We start from the raw sequence: 27586 nt of genomic DNA, 5'->3' as shown, positions 1-27586 counted from the left end.
ATAGCAAGCAGGCATGACGCCCTCGTGACTCATACCTCAGCCTCGGGGACTTTGGCAGGCTCACCGGCGTGGAATCGCGGCGCTTTTTCGTGTTGCACTTTCGGAGTTGTCTTGTACACTCGCATCTCCTGTAGAAATATGCCACTGATAACCTTTCGCAAAATATAATATGTGTGTGTAGCAGAATGGGCATGAACTGAAACTACGTCACCAGACAATGTCATGACAGTTCCACTTCGTGCGGCGAGGGAGACTTGCTTTTGCTTTAAGACTTCAGTCTGATTGCCGTTTCGCCCACCGTGAAAGTGAGCCGTTCCTCAGCTCGACTGCACCTTCCAGTGGCTTTGTGCCGGGTGACAGCCTTGGGTGACCCCTCCCCGTCACAGCTGCAGCTCCGCTTCCCGTTTCTGGCTGTCGCACTTGGACACCTCACTCTAAACGGAGAACGACTCAGCGTCTGCCCTGGCGGCGGCGGCGGCGGCATGCAGCCAGGCTCAACGCTTAGGGTCTAAGCTCACTCAGGCGCAAGGCTTCTAGCGGCCCTTGCTTGCCAGTTGCTGCCTGCTGCTGTGCGCACATTGCGTTGGCTCGACATGTCTCTGGCCGCCCCATCTGCCACCACAGCTGGCGGCGGCGTGGTGAAGAAAAAGCAAGTGCGCTTCGCGAGGACGGAGGAAGATGACGAGCAGCAGGATCAAGGGGAAGAGGAGGAGGAGGAAGAGGACACGCTCTTTGACAAGTGGAGAGATGGCAGAAAGAAAGCGCTCCAGAAAGCCGCGAAAGGCTTCGGCGATTCCGGCCCCAGCAGTGCGACAGTAATCCGGAGGGGTGGCAGCTCTACGGCTAGCAAATGGCCTACGACCTTGGCGCTGTGCGCCTCCTTCCTAGGGCTGGTAAGCTTCAAAGAAATACTAGAGAGCCTGAAAATAAAGTGACGCTGGCCTGGCTGCATCAAATGACGCAGCGCGCTCTCCCACCGACACAAATGCCTGGTCGGAGTCCGCCATCTCTCCGCGAAAGCTTGCGATCTGTTAAAGTGGCACGCTTTTCCAAGTGGTTACCATTTATATTTTAAACGAGATTTCTGATCACACATTTCACGTTAATTACTAAGATCTCGCCTTCGTACCGACTGTATTGTAGTTGCCCACGTTACCTGGGTGTAACAAAGCTTTGGTTGCTGCGTGCTGTATTTTAACAGTACTTTGAGTGTTACAGGAATATTGAGTAACATTCATTACTCTGCTACCATGTCGAATAGCTTTTAAGACTTTCGTCAAGTGGGTTTGCTTTTAACTGAACATTGTAATGGGGCGAAATGGTCTTATTAGCAGCATACCTATTGCCATTTGAAGATTCAAAAAGTAAACCTGCCATACTGTTCTCCCTGTGGCCTTCAGAAGCACGATATGCTTATGTTTGCCAATTAAAAGTAGCTTTTTGCAACTCTCATCAGGGAAAAAAAAGGAAAATTTTTGAACCATTGGAAGTTTTTGTGCCTTGTTGATTGATAGGAGCGAGATTGAGCTGGTACAGTACTTTAAGTTAATAGTGCATTGTGACAGGTGTTGTCAAAACTAGACAGATACAGAAGAGAAAATAAAACCAGTTCTACAGGAAGGTATTTGTGGCTTATCCTTTATTTTTTTGAATCCACTGAGTCCAGCATATAGTCTGCTGTTTTTATTTATTTGTAATGTGTTCCTAGAGACAGTTATTTGTCAAAGAGTGTCCAAAGCCCAGTTATTAAAAATATTACAACTAGATCTTGAATTGAATGAGTGGTTGCACTGTGGTTAGTGTTTCTAAATCACACCTTCATGACACCAAGTTCAGATTCCAGCCTGTTATGTTCTGCCTGTGGTACATCTGTACTCTAGTTTTTGTGTTCATTCTCCAGTTTTCCTTTCACATGTCAAGATGCATTTGTTAGGTCAATTAATAAGTCTGAAATGGCCAGGTATACATTATTATGGATAAGTTCATGAATAAGAATGTGATGGACTGGCATGCCAGTCATTGTTGGTTCCTGCCTGGTGTTATTTTCTTACCTTCTCATCTCTGGATGATGGTGAACACACTAAATTTTTACTCCGTATGCAGTAATTTTAGATGTTAAGAATATTTAAGAAATCAGAAAAATATGAAACTTTTAAAAAGCACCACAGGAGATTTTTGATTATGTATGTGAAATGTCTATTTATAGATTTGTGGTGTCATTGTTGTGAATTGTACAGAGTACAGTGAAATTTGGATGAAATGAATGCTTAACTGAGAAGCAGAAAATTGTGCATGTAACCCATTGTGGGACTTTTGACTCTGGAGTAAATGGCAAGTGCCTTATTGCAGTAATAATGTGTAGAAAAAATGTGTGATCATCATGGGGAGAAGGATATCTGATTTATTATGTATGTAATTTTAAAATTCATAGCTGTGCTTACTTTGAAAGGTAAGAGGGGTTGTTGCCTAGGTTAGACGCACACACGTATACAACAACCAGGTGTGTTAAGTACCATCTCTTAAAATAGACTTTTATCAGCTATTTCAAACCTATAAATTTTTAAGAAGAGAGGATTTCGTAACATGGAAGAAAGCCATTAAGTACAGTGTATTCAAAATTAGTATTCCTAAAGGAAAGCTGATTAATACTAATTCCAGTTGCGATAAAAATAAGCAGAATGGTGCATTTGAAATAATCTGTAATTTGTACAGTCTAACTACATTATAGTTGTTTTCCCATTGAATGTCAAACAAGCAATTGCAGGAAAGAAATTAAAGAAAATGAAGTAAGCCACTCTTGTTGCTTTTTGGATTTTCACAATGCCCCTTATTATATGATTATAAGAGATACTTGAGGCGCCCTTTTTCCACATCAGGCCATTGCAAGTGTAAATTGTGTACTGTACTTTAGAATAGTGTTTTCAAAATACACAAAAGTACAATGTTTGTTTTCTTTTCTTGAGTGTTGCCAACAAGCTAAACTGTCTCATTTGGTCATTGTTTAACATGCTATTGTTTCCAATCTAGAATATATTCTACATCCATATAATTAAGGTGTTGACAGTTCATTTACTTGGAATTAATGAGTTTATAAATTGTGCCTCAGTGTGAATGCAAAAGCATGTTGGGGAGAACAAGTAAATGTCTTTGAAGTGCTGTAAGATTTTTTTTTTTTTTGAATGGACTAAAAATTTACAGTGATCATATATAAACCTAATACATCATGTAAAATTGTAGTCCATAAGTAACATTGAATATCAAGACTTGTCAGGTCATATTGAAAGTATGAATGATCTGTTTTCTCTTCGTGATTTTTCCAGTACAGTATTTTAAAGAGCCTTAGCCTGTACTAGTAGCTGTAGGAGCAAGATGGGGCACCAGTCCATTAATAGTCACACGTATTCACAACTCCAATTCCCACACACTTGCCAAACATCCCGATACACTTGAATTTCATAAAGCACTGTAGATTAATAGTTTGAGTTGCATGAAAATGACGCCTTTCCTTCTGCACTCCTCTCTGTGACTTTGCAAGTGCACAACACATTTCAAGAACCAACACAGGTCCTCCCTTAAAATGTGTCCAGTGCAGACAGTATGGATTAATGCTGTTTCCTATTATTCTCCCAAATTATTATACAGTATCCACAATATGGTAATATATGTCAAAAAGACATCCAAAACTGAGCCTCTCACAATAGTATTGGGAAGAAAACTTGCTAATTAGACAAGCAGCTTCATGTTAGTGGCCAAATGGCTGTGTTATAAATGATTGTGTTAGAATAAAGGTATAAGTTTAAACTGTAAAAGTTAAACATATTAAGAGAAAGTTTAAATAAACTATAAAGGCAAAATACTCTTCTTTAGTATGCAGTTAACTGCATTTTCAGCATGTAAATTCAAAGATTTGTGGGTGATACTAATTTATTGCTTATTTCAGACATGGTCAGCAATGGTGATGTGTGTTTAAGAATATGACAGCTGAGTTGCTGTATTTTTGATTGTTTTCATTATGCTTTTCTGATTCCCTGACCGGTGCAAAAAAGAATGGTTTATATTAATTGGGTAAAAGGATGTACAGTATTTGAAGGGTCATGTATAAAGTTATCTCCTTTTTTTTTGCTGTTATACCTTTTATTTTTTAATACTTTTTAATTTAATGGATTTGTTTTTGCTGTATTTGACGTGTAACTCTGTGAAAATGGTAGAATCTTTAGACTGTGTAAGCCTGGGCTCCTAGAAACTATTGAAATCATCAGAAAAAAAATGAATGCAGAGTCTGTAGTTTCGTTTTGTGGACGTCCTCGCCCCCCTTGTCTATCAGTGACTAAGAGAGTTTCTTTCTCGTTTGTCTTTCTTTGGTGGTTTCACTTTGGCGATGGAGTCGCTTTATTTCAACTTCATGCTGTAGCCTGATATTTCTTTCTTCTTCTGACTCGTTAACTTGGGGCCACCTTGCGGACTCTTTCAGCTTCATGCTGTAGCCTCGCACTTCCAGGCTGGACAGACAGACACACTTCCACGCATTTACATTTATATAGAAGAGGATTTATAGGCTCCCAGAATCCAAGATTTAGTCTTAACCTGTTTCTACTGTTCAGATATTTACCTTCTTGGGTTCTACTCATTATTTTCTCAGTGTGCATTTTCCATTGTGTCCCAACATACACTACTGTGTACTTCTTTGCACTGCTGAATTCACAATTTCAGGAAAATGTGGAAATTGTTTTATTAATATCTATCTATCTATCTATCTATCTATCTATCTATCTATCTATCTATCTATCTATCTATCTATCTATCTAATACTGGTTGGAAAGCCAGTATTTTGTAACCTGCTTCTCTATCCATTGGTATCTGTTAAATGGTTCTAATGCAGTGGCTTTCCACAGCTATTTCCAGCTGGCTTAACAGTGTGATGTTAAACAAAGCCCACTCAGATTCCATGTCTGTGTCCATTCCTGATATGCAAGAGTACATTTCTTCTGAAAGTGCATGCTGACACCATTCCAAACCGAGGTATCTGCTAGTCATTCTCAGTACACCCCCTGTATACTTCCACATTTTAAGAAGTCTGTTCTGCTAATGCTTCATCCATTTGGGGAAGCTTACTACCAAGCTGCAACTAACTGTATTCTAAAACATTAAACAATACTGAGTGTTAAGCACAGGTTAATATGGTGATCAAGTTCATTTTCTGTAATCTGGTAGAGTGGTGTTTTACTATGTATCTGTATATCTGTCTGTCTGTTTAGAGGCTAGTGTATTACATTTTACAGTACAGGGCAGTTAGTTATTGCCTGGCTTCTGACTCGCAGTGTGACTCTGAAAAAGTAATCTATTCTGCTTTTGACCCAGTTGTAAATTGAAAATGTGGTATATCATGTACATGTAAATATATTAAATCATGTTTGTGTAAGTTGCCTTGGGTACAGTAACCTGCTAAATACTGAATAATAATAGAAGATTAGAATTTAAGAATTGTTTTTTTTTGTAGCCTGAAGGAATAGCCGTCCTAGAAAATCTTTACTTGCCATTTTTGTAAAATACATTAGGCAGATATTAAGATGAACAAACATTGTATGTTGTTGGTATCACAGGTATGGTTTTATAGCAGAACTTTAATGTAAATAAAAAAGTATTCCTTCAATAGGATAACACTGCTCTCCGTACCGGGTAAGTTCCTTGTTAGGGTCATCATCAAGGATCTGTGATCACTTGCTCACCTACCAGCGACCAGATCAATCTGGTTTTACACCTAAGAAGTCTAACATCAACCACATCCTGCCACTAAGGGTTCTCATGGAGAGCAAACGCGAATATCAGCAGAGTTTCTTTGCAGTCTTTGTTCATTTTCGTAAAGTGTTCAATTGAGTTGATCAAGCTGCCCTGTGGGACATCCTGAGACTTGGCAGGATCCCAACCGAAGTTGTTGGATGTCATGGCCGGCCTGTACACTGGTACTGTGAGTGCTGTGCAGAGTGGAGGCAGGACCTCTGCGTTTTTCCCAGTTGATTCTGGGGTTCGTCAGGGGTGTGTTCTTGCTCCTACTCTGTTCAATGCTTGTATGGAATGGGTGTTGGGCAAGGTTGTGGGGTCAAGCGGCTGTGGGGCATCTGTTGGTGAAGAAAGAGATTCACGGATCTTGACTTTGCTGATGATGCTGTGATCTTCGCGGAGTCAATGGAGGCTCTGATCGTGGAGCTTGAGAGACTGAGTGAGGAATCTGAGTGTCTGGGCTTGCGAGTGTCCTGGATAAAAAACAAGATCCAGGCCTTTAATGACTTCTTGGGCACAGCCATCAGCAGTGAGTCTGTCTGTGGAGAGAGTGTCGACCTTGCTGAGAGGTCTACTTTTGACTGATGCCTTTATGCAAGTCAGCTTACAATGTCTGAGATACAATTGGTTACTTTTCTTTTGTTTTTACCATTGGAGCACAGGCAGGTGAATTGATCTGCTCCTGGTTACACAGTGTCAGTAGCAGGATTTCATACTAGAACCTTAGAGTTTAAAGTCCTAGGTCTAAAGCCTTAACTAGTACACCACACTACCTGCCAATAATATTAGCCCTTGGTTAAAAAAAAAAAAAACTACAGATATTATATATTAAAAAGCACTTGGTTTTAGTTACATAGAACTTCTGATATACTTGATTAACTGATGTCACTATAACGGAGGCCCATTGTCTTACAAAATTTTCTGGGCGAAGCCAGATAACACAGCTAGTGTATGATCATTTTTTTTTTCTTATAAACATACCTCAGAAATAGGGATGTCACAATAACCAAAAATTTTTTATCCGATACCAATACCAGTGAAAGTTTACAATTTTTTATGCCTTTCAATAACACAGCTTTTTATTAAAGTAACCTCTGTTTATTGAGGAGAAGAAGATTGTGCCTTTTTCTATAATGCAATATAAAACATATAAAATATTAACAGTAACAACAGCTATAAAATACTGGCATATCCATTAAGTAGTTACCCAGCTATCATTTAACTAAACTAATATTGGCATTCATAAATATCAAAATACAGTGCAAGCTTTGAATTTTAATGTATGGCAGAAATGGGGATCCTCATAGTGTAACAACAAATGGGGTTTGTGATCTTCGGGGGATTTCAGCATAGGGTTTATAAAGAATGATATCATCGTGAACTTAATGATTTATCTTACCATGTGCTTTCTAAATTTATTCAGGCATTTTCTGTCCAGTAACTGAAAAGTACAACTTACAAAAATAATAAATATAAAAAATTAAACATTATTTTATATGTACTGTTGAATTAGTGAATTACAAGATTCCAAATGCTGAAAATTCATGGTGCTTTAATTTCTAGATCTGTCTCTCCCTTTTTTAAAATTTGTCCCAATTTTAAAACTCCCTGCGTAAAATCAAACTTGTCAGTTTTACATTTATTCCTTTATTTCAGAACTCCTGTTAAACAGCCTTTGTTTTGCTGTTTGTGTGAGTGATCAGATTTTGTTATTGCTTATGCCTGTGTACAAATCCAGAATTGGAAAATTACTTGGGCTGTCGTTATCTGTGCTGAACAAGTTTTTAACTTCAACACAGTGTTACATTTTTTAATGTACCATTTAACCATAAGACGTGTGGTTTCACTTGTAGGTTATACTAATGAATGGTACGTTCGCCTTCAAAAGCCAAACAAATTACATAAATTCAGTGTTTGCAGATTCATATTTATCAATGAAGTATTCCCTTTTGATTGTCCTACTAGCTGCGTGTTTCAGTAATTACATATCTCTGTTAACCGAGTACACATTGTATTAATAGGGGGATGTGCCTGGTCTGTCAAAACATTGAAACACTATTGGTATTAACAAGTGGAGCAACTCATGTCATCCCTGTTGTAGAAAAGCCAAATATTCCCTTTATGTGAATCTTGCGTCGATGTTCACTTGCTTCAGCTATTGTTTGAACTGGCAGTCCACCCTTATCCCACAGTCCCTTGTGCAGAACTTTAGATGTGTGTATGTTGCACCCCAGCGACTGAGGAGTCATCTGTAGAAGTGCTCATTACAATCAAGAGAATGAATGCAAAGCCTCCATTAAGTTATCATGGCTGTATAGGACACTATTTAGAACTGATTAGTCTCATCTTTTCATCTCCTCTAACGAATGTGTAACAATGTAAGTTAAAACGATTACACCTCATTTGATCAATAACATTATTTCTCTTTTAAAGCATGCACAAGTCTGTTTCTGTATTAAATTCATAATGGGATAAAAGTGGCAATATTGTGAGCGTGCAGAGCCAAGGATCAAATGGTGGAAGTTGAAAAAGGAAGACTGCAAGGTTGAGTTTAGGGAGAAGGTGAGGCAGGCACTGGGTGGCAGTGAAGAGTTACCAGACAGTTGGGAAACTACAGCAGATGTAATAAGGGTGATGGCAAGAAGGGTGCTTGGCGTGACATCTGGACAGAGGAAGGAGAAAAAGGAAACCTGGTGGTGGAATGAGGAAATACAGGAGAGTATACAGAGGAAGAGGATGGCAAAGAAGAAATGGGATAGTCAGAGAGATGCAGAAAGTAGACAAGAGTACAAGGAGATAAGGTGCAAGGTGAAGAGAGAGGTGGTGAAGGCTAAAGAAAAAGCATATGATGAGTTGTAGGAGAGGTTGGACACTAAGGAGAGAGAAAAGGACCTGTACCGATTGGCTAGACAGAGGGACTGAGCTGGGAAAGATGTGCAGCAGGTTAAGGTAATAAAGGATAAAGATGGAAACGTACTCACAAGCAAGAAGAGTGTGTTGAGCAGATGGAAAGAGTACTTTGAAAGGCTTATGAATGAAGAGAACGAGAGAGAGAAGAGGTTGGATGATGTGGAGATAGTGAATCAGGACGTGCAACGGATTACCAAGGAAGAAGTAAGGACAGCTATGAAAAGGATGAAGAATGGAAAAGCGGAAAAGCTGTTGGTTCAGATGACATACCTGTGGAAGCATGGAGGTGTTTAGGAGAGATGGCAGTGGAGTTTTTAACCAGATTGTTTAATGGAATCTTGGAAAGTGAGAGGATGCCTGAGGAGTGGAGAAGAAGTGTACTGGTGCTGATATTTAAGAATAAGGGGGATGTGCAGGACTGTAGTAACTACAGGGGGATAAAATTGATGAGCCACAGCATGAAGTTATGGGAAAGAGTAGTGGAAGCTAGGTTAAGAAGTGATGTGATGGTTAGTGAGCAGCAGTATGGTTTCATGCCAAGAAAGAGCACCACAGATGTGATGTTTGCTCTGAGGGTGTTGATTGAGAAGTATAGAGAAGGCCAGAAGGAGTTACATTGCGTCTTTGTGGACCTGGAGAAAGCATATGACAGGGTGCCTCGAGAGGAGCTGTGGTATTGTATGAGGAAGTTGGGACTGGCAGAGAAGTATGTAAGAGTTGTACAGGATATGTACGAGGGAAGTGTGACTATGAGTGACAGATGCATTCAAGGTGGAGGTAGGATTACATGAGGGATCAGCTCTGAGCCCTTTCTTATTTGCAGTGGTGATGGACAGGTTGACAGACGAGATTAGACAGGAGTCCCCGTGGCCTATGATGTTTGCTGATGACATTGTGATCTGTAGCGATAGTAGGGAGCAGGTTGAGGAGACCCTGGAGAGGTGGAGATATGTTCTACAGAGGAGAGGAATGAAGGTCAGTAGGAACAAGACAGAATACGTGTGTAAATGAGAGGGAGGTCAGTGGAATGGTGAGGATGCAAGGAATAGAGTTGGCGAAGGTGGATGAGTTTAAAAACTTGGGATCAACAGTACAGAGTAATGGGGATTGTGGAAGAGAGGTGAAAAAAGAGTGCAGGCAGGGTGGAATGGGTGGAGAAGAGTGTCAGGAGTAATTTGTGACAGACGGATATCAGCAAGAGTGAAAGGGAAGGTCTACAGGAGGGTAGTGAGACCAGCTATATTATATGGGTTGGAGACGGTGGCACTGACCAGAAAGTAGGAGACAGAGCTGGAGCTGGCAGAGTTAAAGATGCTAATATTTGCATTGGGGGTGACGAGGATGGACAGGATTAGAAATGAGTAAATTAGAGGGTCAGCTCAAGTTGGACTGTTGGGAGACAACGTCAGAGAGGCGAGATTGCGTTGGTTTGGACATGTGCAGAGGAGAGATGCTGAGCATATTGGGAGAAGGATTCTAAGGATAGAGCAGCCAGGCAAGAGAAAAAGAGGATGGCCTAAGAGAAGGTTTATGAATGTGGTGAGAGAAGACATGCAGGTGATGGGTGTAACAGACCAAGATGCAGAGGACAGAAAGATATGGAAGAAGATGATCCGCTGTGGCGACCCCTAACGGGAGCAGCCAAAAGAAGAAGAAGAACAAGTACAGTTCCTACCCTTGCATGCTGAAATTTTCTTGCAAGAACACAAAAGCATTTCTAGACATGACCTCAGCTGGTTTTCTTTTTGATGTGTTGATTCGGTGCTGTATCATCAACAGTGCGAGACATTTTTAAAGGTAGTTTCACTCACAATTTTCTAATTGTTACATTCCAGATTAAATTGCTGTCATTCATGAGCGCAGCACAGATTTCCTGGTACATTTGTATTAGTTTGGTACCAGATTAGTGCTGAAATATTGGTTCTTGCATCATCCCTACTCATAAACATATTTTCTGAAGTCAAAAAATTTGCTGCTTCAGAGTGGAAGTATTTGGTAAGTTTTAATACTTTTATTTTCACGTTTGTGCCTATATCCTATAGATGCCATTTCAAACCACAAGAACAGGCACATTATTTTATGAAATTTCTCAAAAGTGCTTCACTTACTGTAACAGCATAACTTTTTGTGGTCCAACTTGAAAAATACTTAATTTATTATTTAAGAATAGTCTAGATGATACCATTGTTTTGTCTGTGCAGTTACATCTTTGCATTACTTATTTCTTACTGCTTGATTAAGATGTGGTCCTTGCTTATCATTTCAGAAATCCAAAGCTAAGCTAAGATGAACAGATGAAACAATAGACAGAGTGGAATTGTATTGTTTTCAAAATACTAAAAGAATTAGGACAATTTTCTTGTTATGTTGTGGAATCATATACCAAAAGTGTTGCTGCAATGTAGGCTCAGCCAGCTACAGTACTCAGCAGGGATCGCTCCTGTGAGAGGCAAAAACCATGAAACAACCTGCATTCACATCACCAAGGTTTTTCACAATTAAAAACCAAGAAAGGTACCCTTTGTTGTATTATGTTTTGGCTCAACTGTTCTTGGTGATTTTTGTGATATCTGTTTGGATATGCATTTTTCTGATATATGTGCTATTTCATGACCTAATTCAACATTATGGAAGTCTTGAAATTTTTGGTGAAATTTTGCCAAAAGTCAATACAAGGAAAATTTGTAGTAATCAATCAGACTGTTAATAATGTTGCAGTCTCATTATGTGTGCATATGATATATGCTTTTCTGTTTATTAATGTTGTTTAAAAAATTTAGAGGTGTGGGAATGAAAAAAAAAGGCTTCCTATTACCTTTTCATGTTGCTCAAAGCTTTGTCAGTAATTGTTTGCTTTTTGTTCTTAGATGTTTTTTTCATTCTATCCTGAGGAGTAAAAAGTCTGGTATATTGCTGTTGGTCATTTACATCACCCCATTTCTAACGTTTGTAGTGGAGTGTGATGGGTATGACCTTCAAATGCACCGACAAAAATATTCAGTTGTGCCAAGCAGGTTTTAGTGTGTATAGTCTCCAGGGTGTCACATGTGCTTGATAACTTCTGAGAATGTATATTTTCAGTCTGACATTACTGATTTGATTCTTACCAAATTTTATCTTAGCATTTCACCATATACAATGTAACAATTATTTACTCATTGATATTTTAATTTCACTTGTAGTGTAATAGTGAAGAACCCTTTATTGTGAAGAAAAATGTAGAAAAATATTCCCCACCCACCTACCACAATATGCAATGTACTGTATATTAGTTTTTGTTGGGTTAACAGAACATACTTGGCATTTTCATGTGCTATAATACTTTAAAAATCTATTTGTTGTTTACAGCACTATCATTAAAAAGCACAGTTTTAGTGTTGTGCCATTACAGTTTGAATAGTCAGTTGATGGGAATCCTCCTACATGCATATTAACATTTACATTCAGTTAATTTGCTTTTATAAGGGTAAATACATCTGTCTATGTAAAATTCCATGTTAGTCATTACATACAAAGCAATATAAAAATGAAACGATTTACCCAAGAACTGAGCAGAATTGTTGTCGGACATAAATCATATGAGGGATATAAAAAGATATCAAAGACAAAGAGAATCCCTGGAACTCTGTCTAGTTTCTTATGAGGCATTGGGGGACACTCAGTTTCCAAGGATGTTTCAAGAGCAGGTCATCCCCTTAAAGCTCAGTAGCCAATCAGGAAGAAAACTGGTGAGAGCAGCAGTCGAGAGTCCACAAGTAAATTGTTAAGGATGTGCAGTGTATTACATCTGTGAATCAGCCCGCCAATCTAAGTTTTACAGTAGAATGGTGAGGAAGCCTTTTTTTGGAATGAAAAAAAAAAGCTAAAAAAAAAACTACATGGGAGCCATGCAAAGAAGGCGGAAATGAATCTTGTCATCTTACCGCATACATAGCTCATTGCCTAAAAGACACAACCCCCACACTGAACTGTGGTGGTGGAAGATTATATTGTGGGTTTTGTTTTCATTTTGAGACTGGCAGAGGTGGAATTATGGGGCAAGGCAAAAGTGTCCCCAAATTAAATAGTTTTAGTTATTCACATTAATAATAATTTAATACGTATTAAGGTCATTGTAACCCTAAACTCAGCATAAATATTATGTCAAAGCTGACATTCACAAAACGGGGCCAAGGTTCAACATGTGTTTGACTATATTATATATTTTGTCTTTTAATTAACTTTCTTATGCTTACGTGATAATAAAGTAGAGCAGTCTGAATTTGAATAAATTGCATATGTAATGTTTCTTTTTAAATATAGCTTATTAAGGATTTTTATTCCTTCACAAATTAAGGCTTCTTTTATTCTAGAAAATAACCTTTAAGTAAATTCACTGCAGCTCAACGTGAATCAATTGAAGAAGAGTAAAAATGAATGTGGAACAAAGGAGGTGGCTTGTGATAACCTAGAAAGTGGCATGAGTACGAGAGCATGTTCGGGGATCGTAAGACATGAGGACTAAGTCCCACACTCTTAGGCTGTAAAGCCTCTGTAATTACTACCAGACTGCAAAATCAGTTGTCTGGGTTCAAATAATGTGCTTTTGGTTGTTTTTTTTTTAGTTTGTATGAAGTGTATTAGATACTCTTGCACAAGTGTTGAAATTTAAGGCTGGGGGGTTTATATATGCATATAAGGATTACAAGAAAAATTCATGCTGTTATAATTTCTTGGCTTAATTTTCTTGATGTTACTGAAATAAATTGAACAAGTCTTTGTTTACATTTCCAAAGAGAAATGATGGCACAAACATTTTTTTTTTATCCTAGGGCATGAGCATTGCAGTATTGGGACCAACATTTGAAGATTTGGCTATTAATGTGAAAAAAAATATCAGCAACATTTCCTACATCTTTGTCGGTAGATCCATGGGCTACATTGGTGGATCTGTGGTGGGTGGAGTCCTGTTTGACTGTGTAAACCACCATCTTCTGCTGGGTAAGGGGTGTGTGTTCACACGGCTATAGATTTAAGTCAATTTTTTCACATAAGAAATATAATGTCAGTTGGAAGGCTAATGCTTCCAGTCATCCCATTATATTTTTGTTGCCTCTTGCACTAACACAGAAGTGCAACATATTTCATTTGCCTAATGTATTTACCCAGTATGTCTGAATAATTTAGTTGTTACAGCATTGTCACATTTTGTTAAAGGAATTGTACACATCCTGGCTAGTAATATATTCTTTTACTAAAGAAAACATCTTTATAAAGTTTTGTTACAAATGAAAAAGTAAACTATTTTTTTTTTCTTTTTTGTAGGATTCGCAATGCTAATTACAGCCTTTGGATTATTTGCTATTCCTTTTTGTAAAAAAGCACTGCTCTTGACAGTTTTAATGTCAATCATTGGAATTACTATGGGCTTTTTGGATACAGGTGTGTATGGTAATCTTTTTAGCTTAAAAAAATATGTGATTACCTGTGTACTTAAAAGATGTTTGAGCAAACACTGAAAGGTTCCTGAAATGCTTTCCTGACTTACTAGCACAAAAAAGATAGTGGCACTTGTGAAGATGGTGCCTCTTTTAAAGGTTTCCAGAAGCAAATTGCCTAGTCTGTGTATAATGTACAATGCAATTGAATGTAATGTAAAAAATCATGAAAACCATAATGGTTGTTACAGTAGTAATACAGCAGAAAATTGTTTGATTCCCAACCTCTGACTTGTCTATTTGCAAGAGATGCAATGCAAATGAAAACAGTATTTCTTTATAATATTCTAGCATTGTGCCTTTATTTCTGTACTGTACATATCAACAAGTATCTTGTTAACCTGCTTTTTCTCTATGAACAGAATAAGCATTCCCTGTGAATGCACACATGTGTGTTTTAATGTGCTGTAAGTCAAGCAAACATAAACTTGTTAAAGTCCATGATTATTTGCTACAGTATAGAGGTGCCAATTTCATACTATAGCTGGTAACTATAGTGATTTTTTTTTTTTGGAACTTTGGACCAATTATACATTAGGCTCACATAAATTTGCACTAGTGGAAATACATAAAGGCTTTAAATCTAAGATTCTTAAACATTTTAATCTAAGTACCTAAGTAAGACCCAAGTAAAAAAAAAAATTGGTTCCATACCCAAAAGGTGATGTTCATAATGACAGCAGAACCATACATAGATGAATAACAATTGGTCATATACAGTACACCCCCAAAATTCATGGGGATTACGTTCCTAGTGCACCCGCGAATTATGAAAAACCGCGACTTTTGGATGTGGTTAAAAAATGCCTTTTAAATTCCTATTTTTATACCCTAAATACAGTATACCCCCAAAGCACTTTAATTTCTTTGCAAACTCAGCTTAATACATTAATACACTAGGGGGCTTCGCCCCCTGCTCGCTTTGCTCACCAACCCCTGTGTTTGGTTAATTGGATATACAATTTTACGTTTTTTTTTTGGAATTGTTTCAATTTCATTATTTTCACTTTTACTTTAAAGGTTCATTAAAAACAATATTTTTTGGAGACACATTGTGACAACGCAACGTATAACTGCCCGTGAGTGAATATTGTTTCTGTTTCTGTAATAAATAATCCGTGTTTTTCTGTTTGTCCCTGTGATTTATTGATTGTCATAGCAAAAGCTATTCTCACGGTAAACTGTAAACATTTTACTACGAATGGCATATCACGATCTCCTTTGGTGTGTAATGTTATTCGCGGAATATATACATCACCTTTCTCTTTGCCTGTTAAAATTTGCATTGCTTCTCCGAGATCATCAATATACACCCGACCGAATTGTGTACTCTTTGAAATTTAACTTGTCGTTCCTTTAACTGTTGTGGGACCACAGATTCTCATAGCATATGGTCCATTATTGTGTAAATCCACATTTTGTCCATTGAATGATGCGAATGCGAAAAGACTTTGTTGTCTACTCTTTTTTCAGACCTCAATTTGTCCTGGTATTTTTTCAATTATACCTGGTTCTGATTATTAATCACCTTTTGTTTGCGGTAATGCAATCGTTTCTATCTTTTCTTTGATACTGTAGTGACTGACATGATAAAGTGTCACAAAAGTTTTACTTGAACAATCGCTGACTTCCTAACCCCAAACACAACTTTCTAGCACCCTCTCCAACGCCCCCCCCCTTACCGCATCAAATCAATACCCCGCTATCAGTCCTCCGTGCTGTACTCCGCCTTCCCTCAATCGGACCTAACAGTCACTTAAAACCAAAAAGCCCTCAACCTGGCTGGGACGCTACAATACTTTCGAATTTTACTGCTTTCATATTCTGTACCTTTGTCTGCATGTTTATTGCTCCATCGTTTGTTTGAGCCTTTTGAATTCCACTGCTTTCATGATCTCTTATCTGCCTTTTTTTTCTCTCCAATGCCTTTGGGTCTCTATTCTCCGTATTGTCCTTATACGCTTTCTATGCGCTGAGAGCACATGATTTGTGTGTACTACGTGCTTTTACATGATTGATTTTTTTTTGATGGGTGTGCTCTTATATATTCCATACTATCTTTGTGGACCTTTGCGGACCCCGTAGTGTGTTATGTTTGACTCTGGGGTGCAGTGTAGAATCCTCTTTTCTGTGTGGCTATGTCGTTAGTCGTTAGCTATGGGCGCGTTGTTTATCCAGGCGGGCTCGTGTTTGTATATCCGTCAGTCGAGCTCGTTCATTTTGAACCCGTGCCTGCTTTGCTTCCGCAGTTTCAGACGCGCATTGTAGGCGCCTGCGTTCATTGATCTTATCCAGGTGTGCTCGTGTGTGTATCGTTGAGCTGTATTGTGTTTGAATTTGGTGTAAAGCGTTCAGCGGTTTGTACAATCCCAAGCAGCACATTATTCCTAACTTGACTCGGCAGTAGTGCCACTCACAATATGGCGGTGACACCTGCGCCTTCCGTACTATCTCGAGTTTCACTGTGCTGTGTAGTGTGGACATTTGCAGCATCCGTACTCTCTCCAGTTTGACTTTGGGCGGGGCGTTGAATCCTGTTGTGTTTGTTTGTTCTGTGGCCGTTCTCTGGGGCCGTGTGTTAGTTGAGCTGTATTGTGTTTGAATTTGGTGTAAAGCGTTCAGCGGTTTGTACAATCCCAAGCAGCACATTTGTTTTATTTGCTATTTCCGTTAGTTGAGCTGTACGAGCCTGCGCAGTACGTCTCATGGTCCCATCGCTGTGTACCTGCGTCCATGCCATCCGGTTACCTGCGCCCATGCCATCCGGTTTACCATTCTCGGTTAGTAATATGGATTACCTAAAAAATTACCTTAATATATTACCTAAAAACAGAATGTAAAGTTAAACCTGTATACTGTACTGCTATGTCTCCCGCCGTGCTAGAATGTAAAATACCAATGTTACCGCCATATGTACTGTAATTCATGCAAGTGCGTTTTCTTTAGTATAAGTAGAGTAAATGCATAATAATTTAATTTAATTAAAATGCAGTAAAATGTACGGGTACTCACCAATGATGAATGATATTGATGATGATGAAGTAGCTGTGCAGTACAATGCAGAGGATTTAAAACTCCTCGGGTGGCACCTCTTCTTCGGTTGCTTTAGGAGTCGTCGTATCTTTGGACGGATCTTCTTCTGGTGGGGTTTCGTGCTGCCTTTTCTTTATAGGTTTCAGGAACATTGTGATGGGAGGTTGCTACATTGTCTCCTGTAGTGATCTGCTGGTACAATTTCTGTGCATTCTCACGGATTATGTTACCATCCAAGGGAAAGTTCTTCTTCCTGCAGTCAGTGATCCACAATGCCAAGGCAGATTTCTTGACAATATTTTTATTCCTTACGGTAGTTACCTTTTTGGCACTATCACAGAAACTTACAAATACGGTACTCCTGATCTCTGCCTTGTTCTTCTTTATGTAGCGTGTGGTTGTTTCAATAATGCCATAGTGGCGCACTACTGCAGCATAACTTTTTAGTTCCCGGAGCAAATCCAGTAGTTCAACCTTCTCCTGGGGTGTTTTAAACTTTTTCTGGCGCTTAGGCTCAGTGCCAGAAGCCTTAGAAGGTGCAGGGTGTTTCAGCGTCATCTTGTGCGTTTAAGAATAACAAAATGAATACAACAACAAAGTGGAAAACACGAGGTCATTCAGCTGGAGATGCGTCACAGGGCAGCAGTCAATCAGCAGCAAGGAGAAATGAATAACGCTCTCGTTTTGGCTACTTTCACCATCCCAACCTGCGTTTCCCTCAGCGGTTGCTTCCTGTTCTCTCTACAGCACAGTATTGCCACAAAAAATCCATAAAAAATTGTGGAGGATATTTGCGCTTTCTGCTAACAATTAATACTTAGGTTCTAAGGAAATATCCGCGAACGACTGAGTCTGCAAACCCTGAACCGCGACTTCGCGGGGGTCTACTGTAATAAACAAGTAAACATTTTTGTTTCTTTTCAGGCATATTTCTCATATAAATATCACTGAAATAGAAAATAGAAGTCAAAAGATATTTTTATTAAAACCAATGATCATTAGAGGGTGGAATGGTGGATCTGAGGCTAGGGATCTGCACTGGCAATTGGAAGGTTGCTGGTTTGAATCCCATAAATACCAGAAGTGGTTCCACTTCATTGGGCCCTTGAGCAAGGCCCTTAACCTGCAACTGTTCCATCCTGGGTGTTATGACACATTGTCACATTTTATGCTGCATCTGTTATTTTCATTCCACGCTAGCACTGCTGTCCTTTCACTTTACAAGCTTATTTGTGTCATGTAAGAAAGTTGGTGAGATGAGGGAATGTGTTTTACTTGTCAGTTACCTCTGTTTGACTGTTGTAGGATGCTATTTGCTCAGCAATCCTGCCATGGATGAGCAGGTTAAGAAAGTGGAAGAAGGTATTTTCCTGCCATAGAAGCAAAAGTTGTCTGTGACACGTCCACAGCATTGTTTTACACATTCCAACAGTAAATAGTATGCTAAATAGAAGGAGATTCATCACTCTACACAAAATTCACAATTTTACTATACAATCATGTGGCAACCATAGTTTAAGAAACACTGCTCTAAGTAATACTGATGTTTTGCTGATAAAGCTAAATGTCCCATAGTACTCTGTAATATCTTTGCTGCTGCCCACACTGACATTTTATCAAAACAGAAATGAACTACTTGCATACTGTATATCTTAATACATCCCTAAACGTGCTTAGTGTTTTGTCATTGTGGCTGCTGTTCTTGGTTTCTCTCTGATACAGTTTGTGGTAATGCTAACGCTAACCGTATGAATGTTAAGAGAATGTCAGTTTTCTTTTATATATAAAGGAGAGTTGGGATCCGAGAGACTGTGTTTGTGTGTTTGTGGAGGGATGGAGAGTTAAGGCGGGTGTTGGAGTCACGTGATCATCTCCCCTCCCATTCACCTCATTTCATTCACTTCATTTCGCTCTGAGCTGAGCTCCGCAGCTGACACGGTCTTGCCGTCCTTTCTCCTTTACTGATTTACTGTTTAGTAGACGCGGTGCTTACTGAATAGTATTTTTTCCTTTAGTTTTTCTACTTAGTGTTTCTTAGTGTTTAGTAGACACGGTGTGCTGGTGTTCCCAGCGGTGTTGCAGTTTAGTGTTACTTTCTACTTCGTTTTTGTACTTTAGTGTTTAATAATAAATAATAATAATTCATTACATTTATATAGCGCTGTTCTCAGTACTCAAAGCGCTAAAATAGTGAGTGATACTTAGCTGATAACAGTGTAGAAGCAGCAGAGCACAACAGAGCCGGTAGGACAGGCGGGTGTGGTAGCGTAGGTGAGCAGCAATAGCAAGCAGCAGAAAGCACAGCAGGAGGAGGTAGCAGGATTTGGATGTTCCAATACACAGCCGTAAACAGTAACGCTTGGTAATTTCAGGCGTGATCGCCCCGGAGCCATAAGCCAGGTTAGTATGAACATCAGATCAGTTCCCGGTCGTAGAGTACTGTAAGATGAAACGGGAGCAGATCAGCATAGCAAATATAATCACGGAGACAGATCATCCCGAGGTGCTAGATCGCCAGGTACAAAGAAATGTTCGTAGGTCTCGTCCCGTGATCCACAGACTCGGCTGTTCTCAGTAAAGTGGAGTCCATAAAATCTGTAAATATTAAGCCAAATCCATGCAATTCGAGTCAGCTGTATCCACGAACTATACGTACAATAAACGAAATAAAACAAGCGTAAGAAAGTGCAGAATTAAGGCGAATTTTGTGAAAAGTGTTGTTAACAGGGAGGAGCGGCAACAACAAGCGTGTGCCAGCGTCCCCTCACCTGCTATAATAAAGCAGTTATAATAAAGAAGTTTAGTAGACTTTTACTTTATCTCATTTAGTGTTCTTCCCGGCGGTGTTGCCATTTTTTAGTGTTAGTGTCTACTTAGTGGTTGTGTTTAGTGTTATGGAAGCAGTGATCTTACCACTGTCAGATTTTGCAATGAATGAGTTGGTAAATAATGATTATTTATCAACAGATCACATGAGCAAATTCAACGAAATTTTAGCTGCGCATACAATTTTCCAACCTCAAGAGGTTTTGCTAATGTGGACTCCTGACACACCTATAATGCCCATTCCACAAAATGGAAAACATATTCAAATATTACCTTCTGCAGCTACTGAACGAGTGACTCACTGGGTGTGTACCTGTTATGATGGTGCTGTAATTCATGTCTATGACAGTTTAAACGCTGATAAAAAATTCAACCTCACTGAAGAGCAGCTTCGTTTCCTTCATGCTTTGTTTCCTTACAAACCTCCCATAGTTTATGAAGACGCACAGCAACAATTAAATCATACATACATACGGCTACAGAAACTGGCTCTTGGGACGTGGAATGTCACCTCTCTGAAGGGGAAGGAGCCTGAGCTAGTGCGCGAAGTTGAGAGGTTCCGGCTAGATATAGTCGGACTCACCTCGACGCACAGCTTGGACTCTGGAACCAATCTCCTTGAGAGGGGCTGGACTCTCTACCACTCTGGAGTTGCCCCCGGTGAGAGGCGCCGAGCAGGTGTGGGTATACTTATTGCCCCCCAACTTGGAGCCTGTACATTGGGGTTTACCCCGGTGGACGAGAGGGTAGCCTCCCTTCGCCTTCGGGTGGGGGGACGGGTCCTAACTGTTGTTTGTGCGTATGCACCGAACAGCAGTTCGGAGTACCCACCCTTCTTGGAGTCCCTGGAGGGGGGTACTAGAGGGCATACCTTCTGGGGACTCCCTCGTTCTGCTGGGAGACTTCAATGCTCACGTGGGCAATGACAGTGAGACCTGGAAGGGCGTGATTGGGAGGAATGGCCCCCCCTGATCTGAACCCGAGCGGTGTTTTGTTATTGGACTTCTGTGCTCGTCACGGATTGTCCATAACGAACACCATGTTCAAGCATAGGGGTGTTCATATGTGCACTTGGCACCAGGACACCCTAGGCCTCAGTTCGATGATCGACTTTGTGGTCGTGTCGTCGGACTTGCGGCCACATGTCTTGGACACTCGGGTGAAGAGAGGGGCGGGAGCTGTCAACTGATCACCACCTGGTGGTGAGTTGGCTTCGATGGTGGGGGAGGATGCCGGTCAGGCGTGGTAGGCCCAAACGTGTTGTGAGGGTCTGCTGGGAACGTCTGGCAGAGCCCCCTGTCAGAAGTAGCTTCAACTCCCACCTCCGGCAGAACTTCGACCACATCCCGAGGGAGGTGGGGGACATTGAGTCCGAATGGGCCATGTTCCGTGCCTCTATTGTTGAGGCAGCTGACCGGAGCTGTGGCCGTAAGGTGGTCGGTGCCTGTCGTGGCGGCAATCCCCGAACCCGCTGGTGGACACCGGCGGTGAAGGATGCCGTTAAGCTGAAGAAGGAGTCCTACAGGACCCTTTTGTCCTGTGGGACCCCGGAGGCAGCTGATAGGTACCGGCAGGCCAAGCGGAATGCGGCTTTGGTGGTTGCTGAGGCAAAAACTCGGGCGTGGGAGGAGTTTGGGGAGGCCATGGAGAATGACTTTCGGACGGCTTCGAGGAGATTCTGGTCCACCATCCGGCGTCTCAGGAAGGGGAAGCAGTGCAGTGTCAACACTGTATATGGTGGGGATGGTGTGTTGCTGACCTCGACTCGGGACGTTGTGGGTCGGTGGGGGGAATACTTCGAAGACCTCCTCAATCCCATTAACATGCCTTCCAATGAGGAAGCAGAGCCTGGGGACTCAGAGGTGGGCTCCCCCATCTCTGGGACTGAGGTCACCGAGGTGGTCAAAAAACTCCTTGGTGGCAGGGCCCCGGGGGTGGATGAGATACGCCCGGAGTTCCTCAAGGCTCTGGATGTTGTAGGACTGTCTTGGCTGACACGCCTCTGCAACATCGCATGGACATCAGGGACAGTGCCTCTGGATTGGCAGACCGGGGTGGTGGTCACCCTCTTTAAGAAGGGGGATCGGAGGGTGTGTTCCAACTACAGAGGGATCACACTCCTCAGCCTCCCTGGAAAAGTCTATTCAGGGGTCCTGGAGAGGAGGGTCCGTCGGATAGTCGAGCCTCGGATTCAGGAGGAACAGTGTGGTTTTCGTCCTGGTCGCGGAACAGTGGACCAGCTCTATACCCTTAGCAGGGTCCTGGAGGGTGCATGGGAGTTTGCCCAACCAATCTACATGTGTTTTGTGGACTTAGAAAAGGCATTCGACCGTGTCCCTCGGGGAATCCTGTGGGGGGTACTCCGAGAGTATGGGGTACCGGCCCCCCTGATAAGGGCTGTTCAGTCCCTGTACGATCGGTGCCAGAGCTTGGTCCGCATTGCCGGCAGTAAGTCGAACCCATTTCCAGTGAGAGTTGGACTCCGCCAGGGCTGCCCTTTGTCACCGATTCTGTTCATAACTTTTATGGACAGAATTTCTAGGCGCAGCCAGGGTGTTGAGGGGGTCCGGTTTGGTGGGCTCAGGATTGGGTCACTGCTTTTTGCAGATGATGTTGTCCTGTTTGCTTCATCAGGCTGTGATCTTCAGCTCTCTCTGGATCGGTTCGCAGCCGAGTGTGAAGCGGCTGGGGATGAGAATCAGCTCCTCCAAATCCGAGACCATGGTCCTCAGCCGGAAAAGGGTGGAGTGCCCTCTCAGGGTTGGTAGCGAGATCCTGCCCCAAGTGGAGGAGTTCAAGTATCTCGGGGTCTTGTTCACGAGTGAGGGAAGAATGGAGCGTGAGATCGACAGGCGGATCGGTGCGGCATCCGCAGTAATGCGGGCATTGCATCGGTCTGTCGTGGTGAAAAAGGAGCTGAGCCGCAAGGCGAAGCTCTCAATTTACCAGTCGATCTATGTTCCTACCCTCACCTATGGTCATGAGCTATGGGTAGTGACCGAAAGAACGAGATCGCGAATACAAGCGGCTGAAATGAGTTTCCTCCGCAGGGTGTCTGGGCTTTCCCTTAAAGATAGGGTGAGAAGCTCAGTCATCCGGGAGGGGCTCAGAGTAGAGCCGCTGCTCCTCCGCATCGAGAGGAGTCAGATGAGGTGGCTCGGGCATCTGATCAGGATGCCTCCTGGACGCCTCCCTGGTGAGGTGTTCCGGGCACGTCCAACCGGGAGGAGGCCCCGGGGAAGACCCAGGACACGCTGGAGGGACTATGTCTCTCGACTGGCCTGGGAACGCCTTGGGATTCTCCCGGAAGAGCTAGAAGAAGTGGCCGGGGGAGAGGGAAGTCTGGGCATCTCTGCTCAAGCTGCTGCCCCCGCGACCCGACCTCGGATAAGCGGGGAGACAATGGATGGATGGATGGATGGATATATATATATATATATATATATATATATATATATATATATATATATATATATATACACATACACATACACACATATATATACTATAAAAAGGCAAAGACCTCACTGACTCACTCATCACTAACTCTCCAACTTCCCGTGTAGGTAGAAGGCTAAAATTTGACAGGCTCATTCCTTACAGCTTACTTACAAAAGTTAAGCAGGTTTCATTTCAAAATTCTACACGTAATGGTCATAACGGTCGACAACGTCCGCCATGTTAAACTTTCTTATTTATGGCCCCATCTTCACAAAATTTGGTAGGCGGCTTCCTTGCGCTAACCGAAACCGATGTACGTACTTATTTCGGTGGTATGACACCACTGTCGGCCGCCATATTGAACTTTCCAACAGTCTTTGTTACTTAATGGGCCCATCTTCAAGAAATTTGGTACGTGGGTTCCCAACGCTAACTGAATCCTACTTACGTACATATATACGTCCATAGCCTCCAGCTCGGTCCACACTCTGAATCCTCCAGGCACTCCTGAGCATAATCTAATTTTGAAGGTTGGGGCACCAATAATGTTACTGAGAAACTTACAGCCACCGAAACTTTGTAATGGCACGACACTTCAGGTCACATGCCTGCAAAAGAACCTAATTGAGGCAACTATTTTTACTGGCAGTGGCTCAGGGGAGAGTTTTTATTCCTCGCATCCCCGTTATACCCTCTGATCTCCCATTTCAATTCAAAAGCCTCCAATTTCTCTGCTTTACAATGACAATTAATAAGTCTCAGGGACAGACCCTACAAAAGGTTGGCATTGATTTGAGGCAAGATTGCTTTTCACATGGCCAACTATACGTTGCATGCTCAAGAGTAAGCTCAGCGCACAGCTTGGTCATATTACAACCGGAGGGGTGAACTGACAACATGGTATACAAAGAGATCCTTAACAAATAATTATTGGTACATTTTCCCTCAGTTTATTTTTTAAAATTTTAAAGCAGTACTTCGCCGCTGTGAAGCACGGGTATTTTGCTAGCCTGATATAAAGCATATGACATTTACCAAAATACATGGTGAGGTTTGTTATAAAGTGTGTTGTTATGGTTTTGTTACTACTAATTTCTTTGCTTCTGGTAATTCTGTGAACTCATACTGAAACTCTTGTACATTATCTTGTCAAGCCACATTTTCAAATATGTTCAAAATTAAAAACAAGAACTTTTAGATCTTCTTTACAAAGTTTTAACTCTCTAAGCCAACATGAGAAACTCCTGAGATAAATAGGGTTTTCTACATTTTGAAATATGGTACATTACCTTTCAAACAAAATGGCACAATAGTAGTACAGTAGTGATTTTACTGCGAATAAATGGCTTAGCGTAATGTGTAAAAATTACAAGTTTGTAAGCAAGGCAATTATAGTATTACATTAATTCCAGTACTTTTATACACTTAAATAAATAAAAGTTAATGGCTATAGATAGGTATATAAAATCTTGTGTAACTACTACACTATATTTGTTACACTTTGTTTTCTTGAAAATATAAAGGCAACATGGCCATTAAGCTTTCACACTACATTTGTACCTTGACAAGCTGAAGTTTGATGTGGAAAATGCAGCTAACTTTTGATGTGACATATTGGAGCATTAGTCCATTAGATTATGTTTTGATTGATTAATTAATTTTACACTAATATTACACAAAGTTGTGTCTGTTTGATAAAAAAAAATACACTTGTAATATGTATATATTTGCATTTCTTTGCAGGTGGAAATGTTCTTACTCTGAACACTTGGGGAGAACAGGCAGGACCACATATGCAAGCTTTGCACTTCAGCTTTGCCCTAGGAGCTTTTGTTTCTCCAATCCTTGCCAAATTACTCCTGGGTAACATGCCCGCCATGAGTTCCACTTTAGGCACAAATATGAGTGTGGAAGTCAGAGAGACGCCAAAGTCTGTCACAAACCCCCAGCTGCATCAGACTGTAAAATTTATAACTGTAAACAACAGTAAGGCTGCTTATTTGAAGTCCATGTGGGCCTATATCGTCATTGGCACTTTTATTCTGCTAGTATCTCTGATTTTTTTCCTGCTGTACTCTAGAAGTAGTCCATCTCGAGAGAAAACAAAAGCCTCTGCAGAAAAACCATTGGTGGCCAAGCATCATAATGCTCTCATTGGGTTGCTATTTTTATTTTTCTTTTGGTATGTTGGAGCAGAGGTTTCTTATGGCTCTTACATTTTCACATATACTAAAGACTTTGCTGGTATGGATGAGAGCAGGGCAGCTGGTCTTAATTCCCTTTTTTGGGGTACTTTTGCAGCTGCCCGTGGCCTGGCTATTTTTTTTGCCGCATGTCTACACCCAGGCACCATGATTCTTCTCAGCTTGGTGGGTTGCACAGTCTCATCATTGTTACTCACACTTTACTGCCATAACTCTGTAGTCTTGTGGATATTCACGGCTATCTATGGTGCCTCGATGGCCACAACTTTCCCAAGTGGAATTTCATGGGTAGAGCAGTATACCACCGTAACAGGGCGTTCTGCTGCAGTATTTGTGGTTGGGGCTGCCTTGGGTGAAATGGTGATTCCAGCAGTAGTGGGATACCTAATGGGGATACTGCAAGATTACCCATTGCTCATGTACACAGCTCTGGGAACATCTGCCATGACTGCCATCATTTTTCCAGTGATGTATAAGTTAGCATCTGCTTCAGGTGCTGATGGAAGAAAATCGAGGGATGGCAATAATTTGAGGGAAGACAGTGAGGATCGCAAAGCCCTGTTGTCATCAGACTCTGCTTTCAATGGCGATTATGAAGAGGAAGATGAGGCTGAACAGTGGAATGACGCTGATTTTGAAGTCATTGAAATGAATGAAGCTGGCCTCATTAACTCTCTGCATGAGTCGGGTCCTGCTCCTGTCACGTCTGATTCACCCTTGAGTTTGGATGGCAGCTCTGCTGTGGATGCCAACGTGGATGTCACAGAACATACTGCAGACACTAGCACACTATCACAGTCCCCAGGTTTTTCCAGTAGTTCACCCAGAAAGAAAACACTTTCCAGTCTTAACAGGGAAAAAAATGACTAAATGCTTTATTGATAAGTGGCTGTAAGTAACAGTCGTCAAAAAAATAAGATTACACCACCATGTTATTGCACTTCTGTATACAAATAATCACAAGTTATTACCCACAATCAATCAAGTTCACTGTCAGGCAGTCCAAAGAACATGGGTGTAGGTAAAGGGCCAGAGGTGATTGGGACATGTAAACAAATTGTAATTATTGGGCTTTCAGAGGAGATTTGTTTTAAATCATTAAGTAAAATAGTTTGTCTTGTTATAAACTGTTGAAGTATTTAAGATAGAATGCTGTCTGTGTGGTAAAATGTGAAAAATTCACCATGCTGTATACTGAAAAGGGGCTTGCAGCAAGAACTGATTTTTTTTTTCTTGTTTGAAAATTCCAGTCATGGACAGGGGTGTTTTTTAGTTTTTCTTCAGTACCAATCAGAAGTTTATTCTGTCCAGTGCTGACTTAAACTTGTTGGTTGCAGTGCACAGTATTATACTGCTAATATGGCACTGTGAACAGCAGGGCAGTAATCGCCTTGAATGGTTGAGTAGTATTTGTGTAATGTGCAGCTAAAACTAAACTTGGACTAAATTAAGAAAGTTGACAGCAGGGGTCACTCATCTAAAGAAAACAGCAGTGGACAAATGGAGTCTCACACAATAAGAGACTTTTGTATTTTGGTGTTCCCCTCCCAAGTAAAGATAATGTCCGTATGATAAGGTGTAGGGGAAGATATCTCAGCTGACCTCACTGTAAGCCAAAAATGCATTCATGGCCTTTAGCTTAATTTTCTACATTTGGAGTGAAACCTTTAAGAATGATAATTAGTACCTACAGCAAGTAAATCAATTTGATTCTCCCCTTAATGTGTATATTATGAGTTCAGAATTGTAACTAAAAGTTAAAGCAACTATAAGTTTGCTAGTCTGTTTTTTTTTTTTGGTCCTAAACTGGTCACCATCTTAACCAGTATAAACTAGCAGTTAGTAGATGGAGTCAGAAAAACTACTGATGTATTTTTTTGTTGGCTATCAAAATAAAAATGTACTTTTTCATTTTAA

At 40.9% G+C, this 27586-nt stretch overlaps 1 protein-coding gene across 1 annotated transcript; it reads left to right on the top strand.

Annotated features, from left to right (window-relative positions):
- mfsd4b (major facilitator superfamily domain containing 4B) lies at positions 1 to 27586 on the top strand. The gene is made up of 4 exons (XM_028797594.2): positions 1 to 893; positions 13500 to 13668; positions 13993 to 14109; positions 25209 to 27586. Exons 1-4 carry the CDS (start codon positions 594 to 596, stop codon positions 26537 to 26539), a joined length of 1917 nt encoding a protein of 638 aa, XP_028653427.2. The 5' UTR covers positions 1 to 593; the 3' UTR covers positions 26540 to 27586.

This window comes from Erpetoichthys calabaricus, chromosome 3 (assembly GCF_900747795.2).
Source record: "Erpetoichthys calabaricus chromosome 3, fErpCal1.3, whole genome shotgun sequence".
Classification (NCBI taxonomy): Eukaryota; Metazoa; Chordata; class Cladistia; order Polypteriformes; family Polypteridae; genus Erpetoichthys; species Erpetoichthys calabaricus.
The sequence above is the reverse complement of the archived record's forward strand: the minus strand, read 5'-3'. Positions and strand labels throughout refer to the sequence as shown.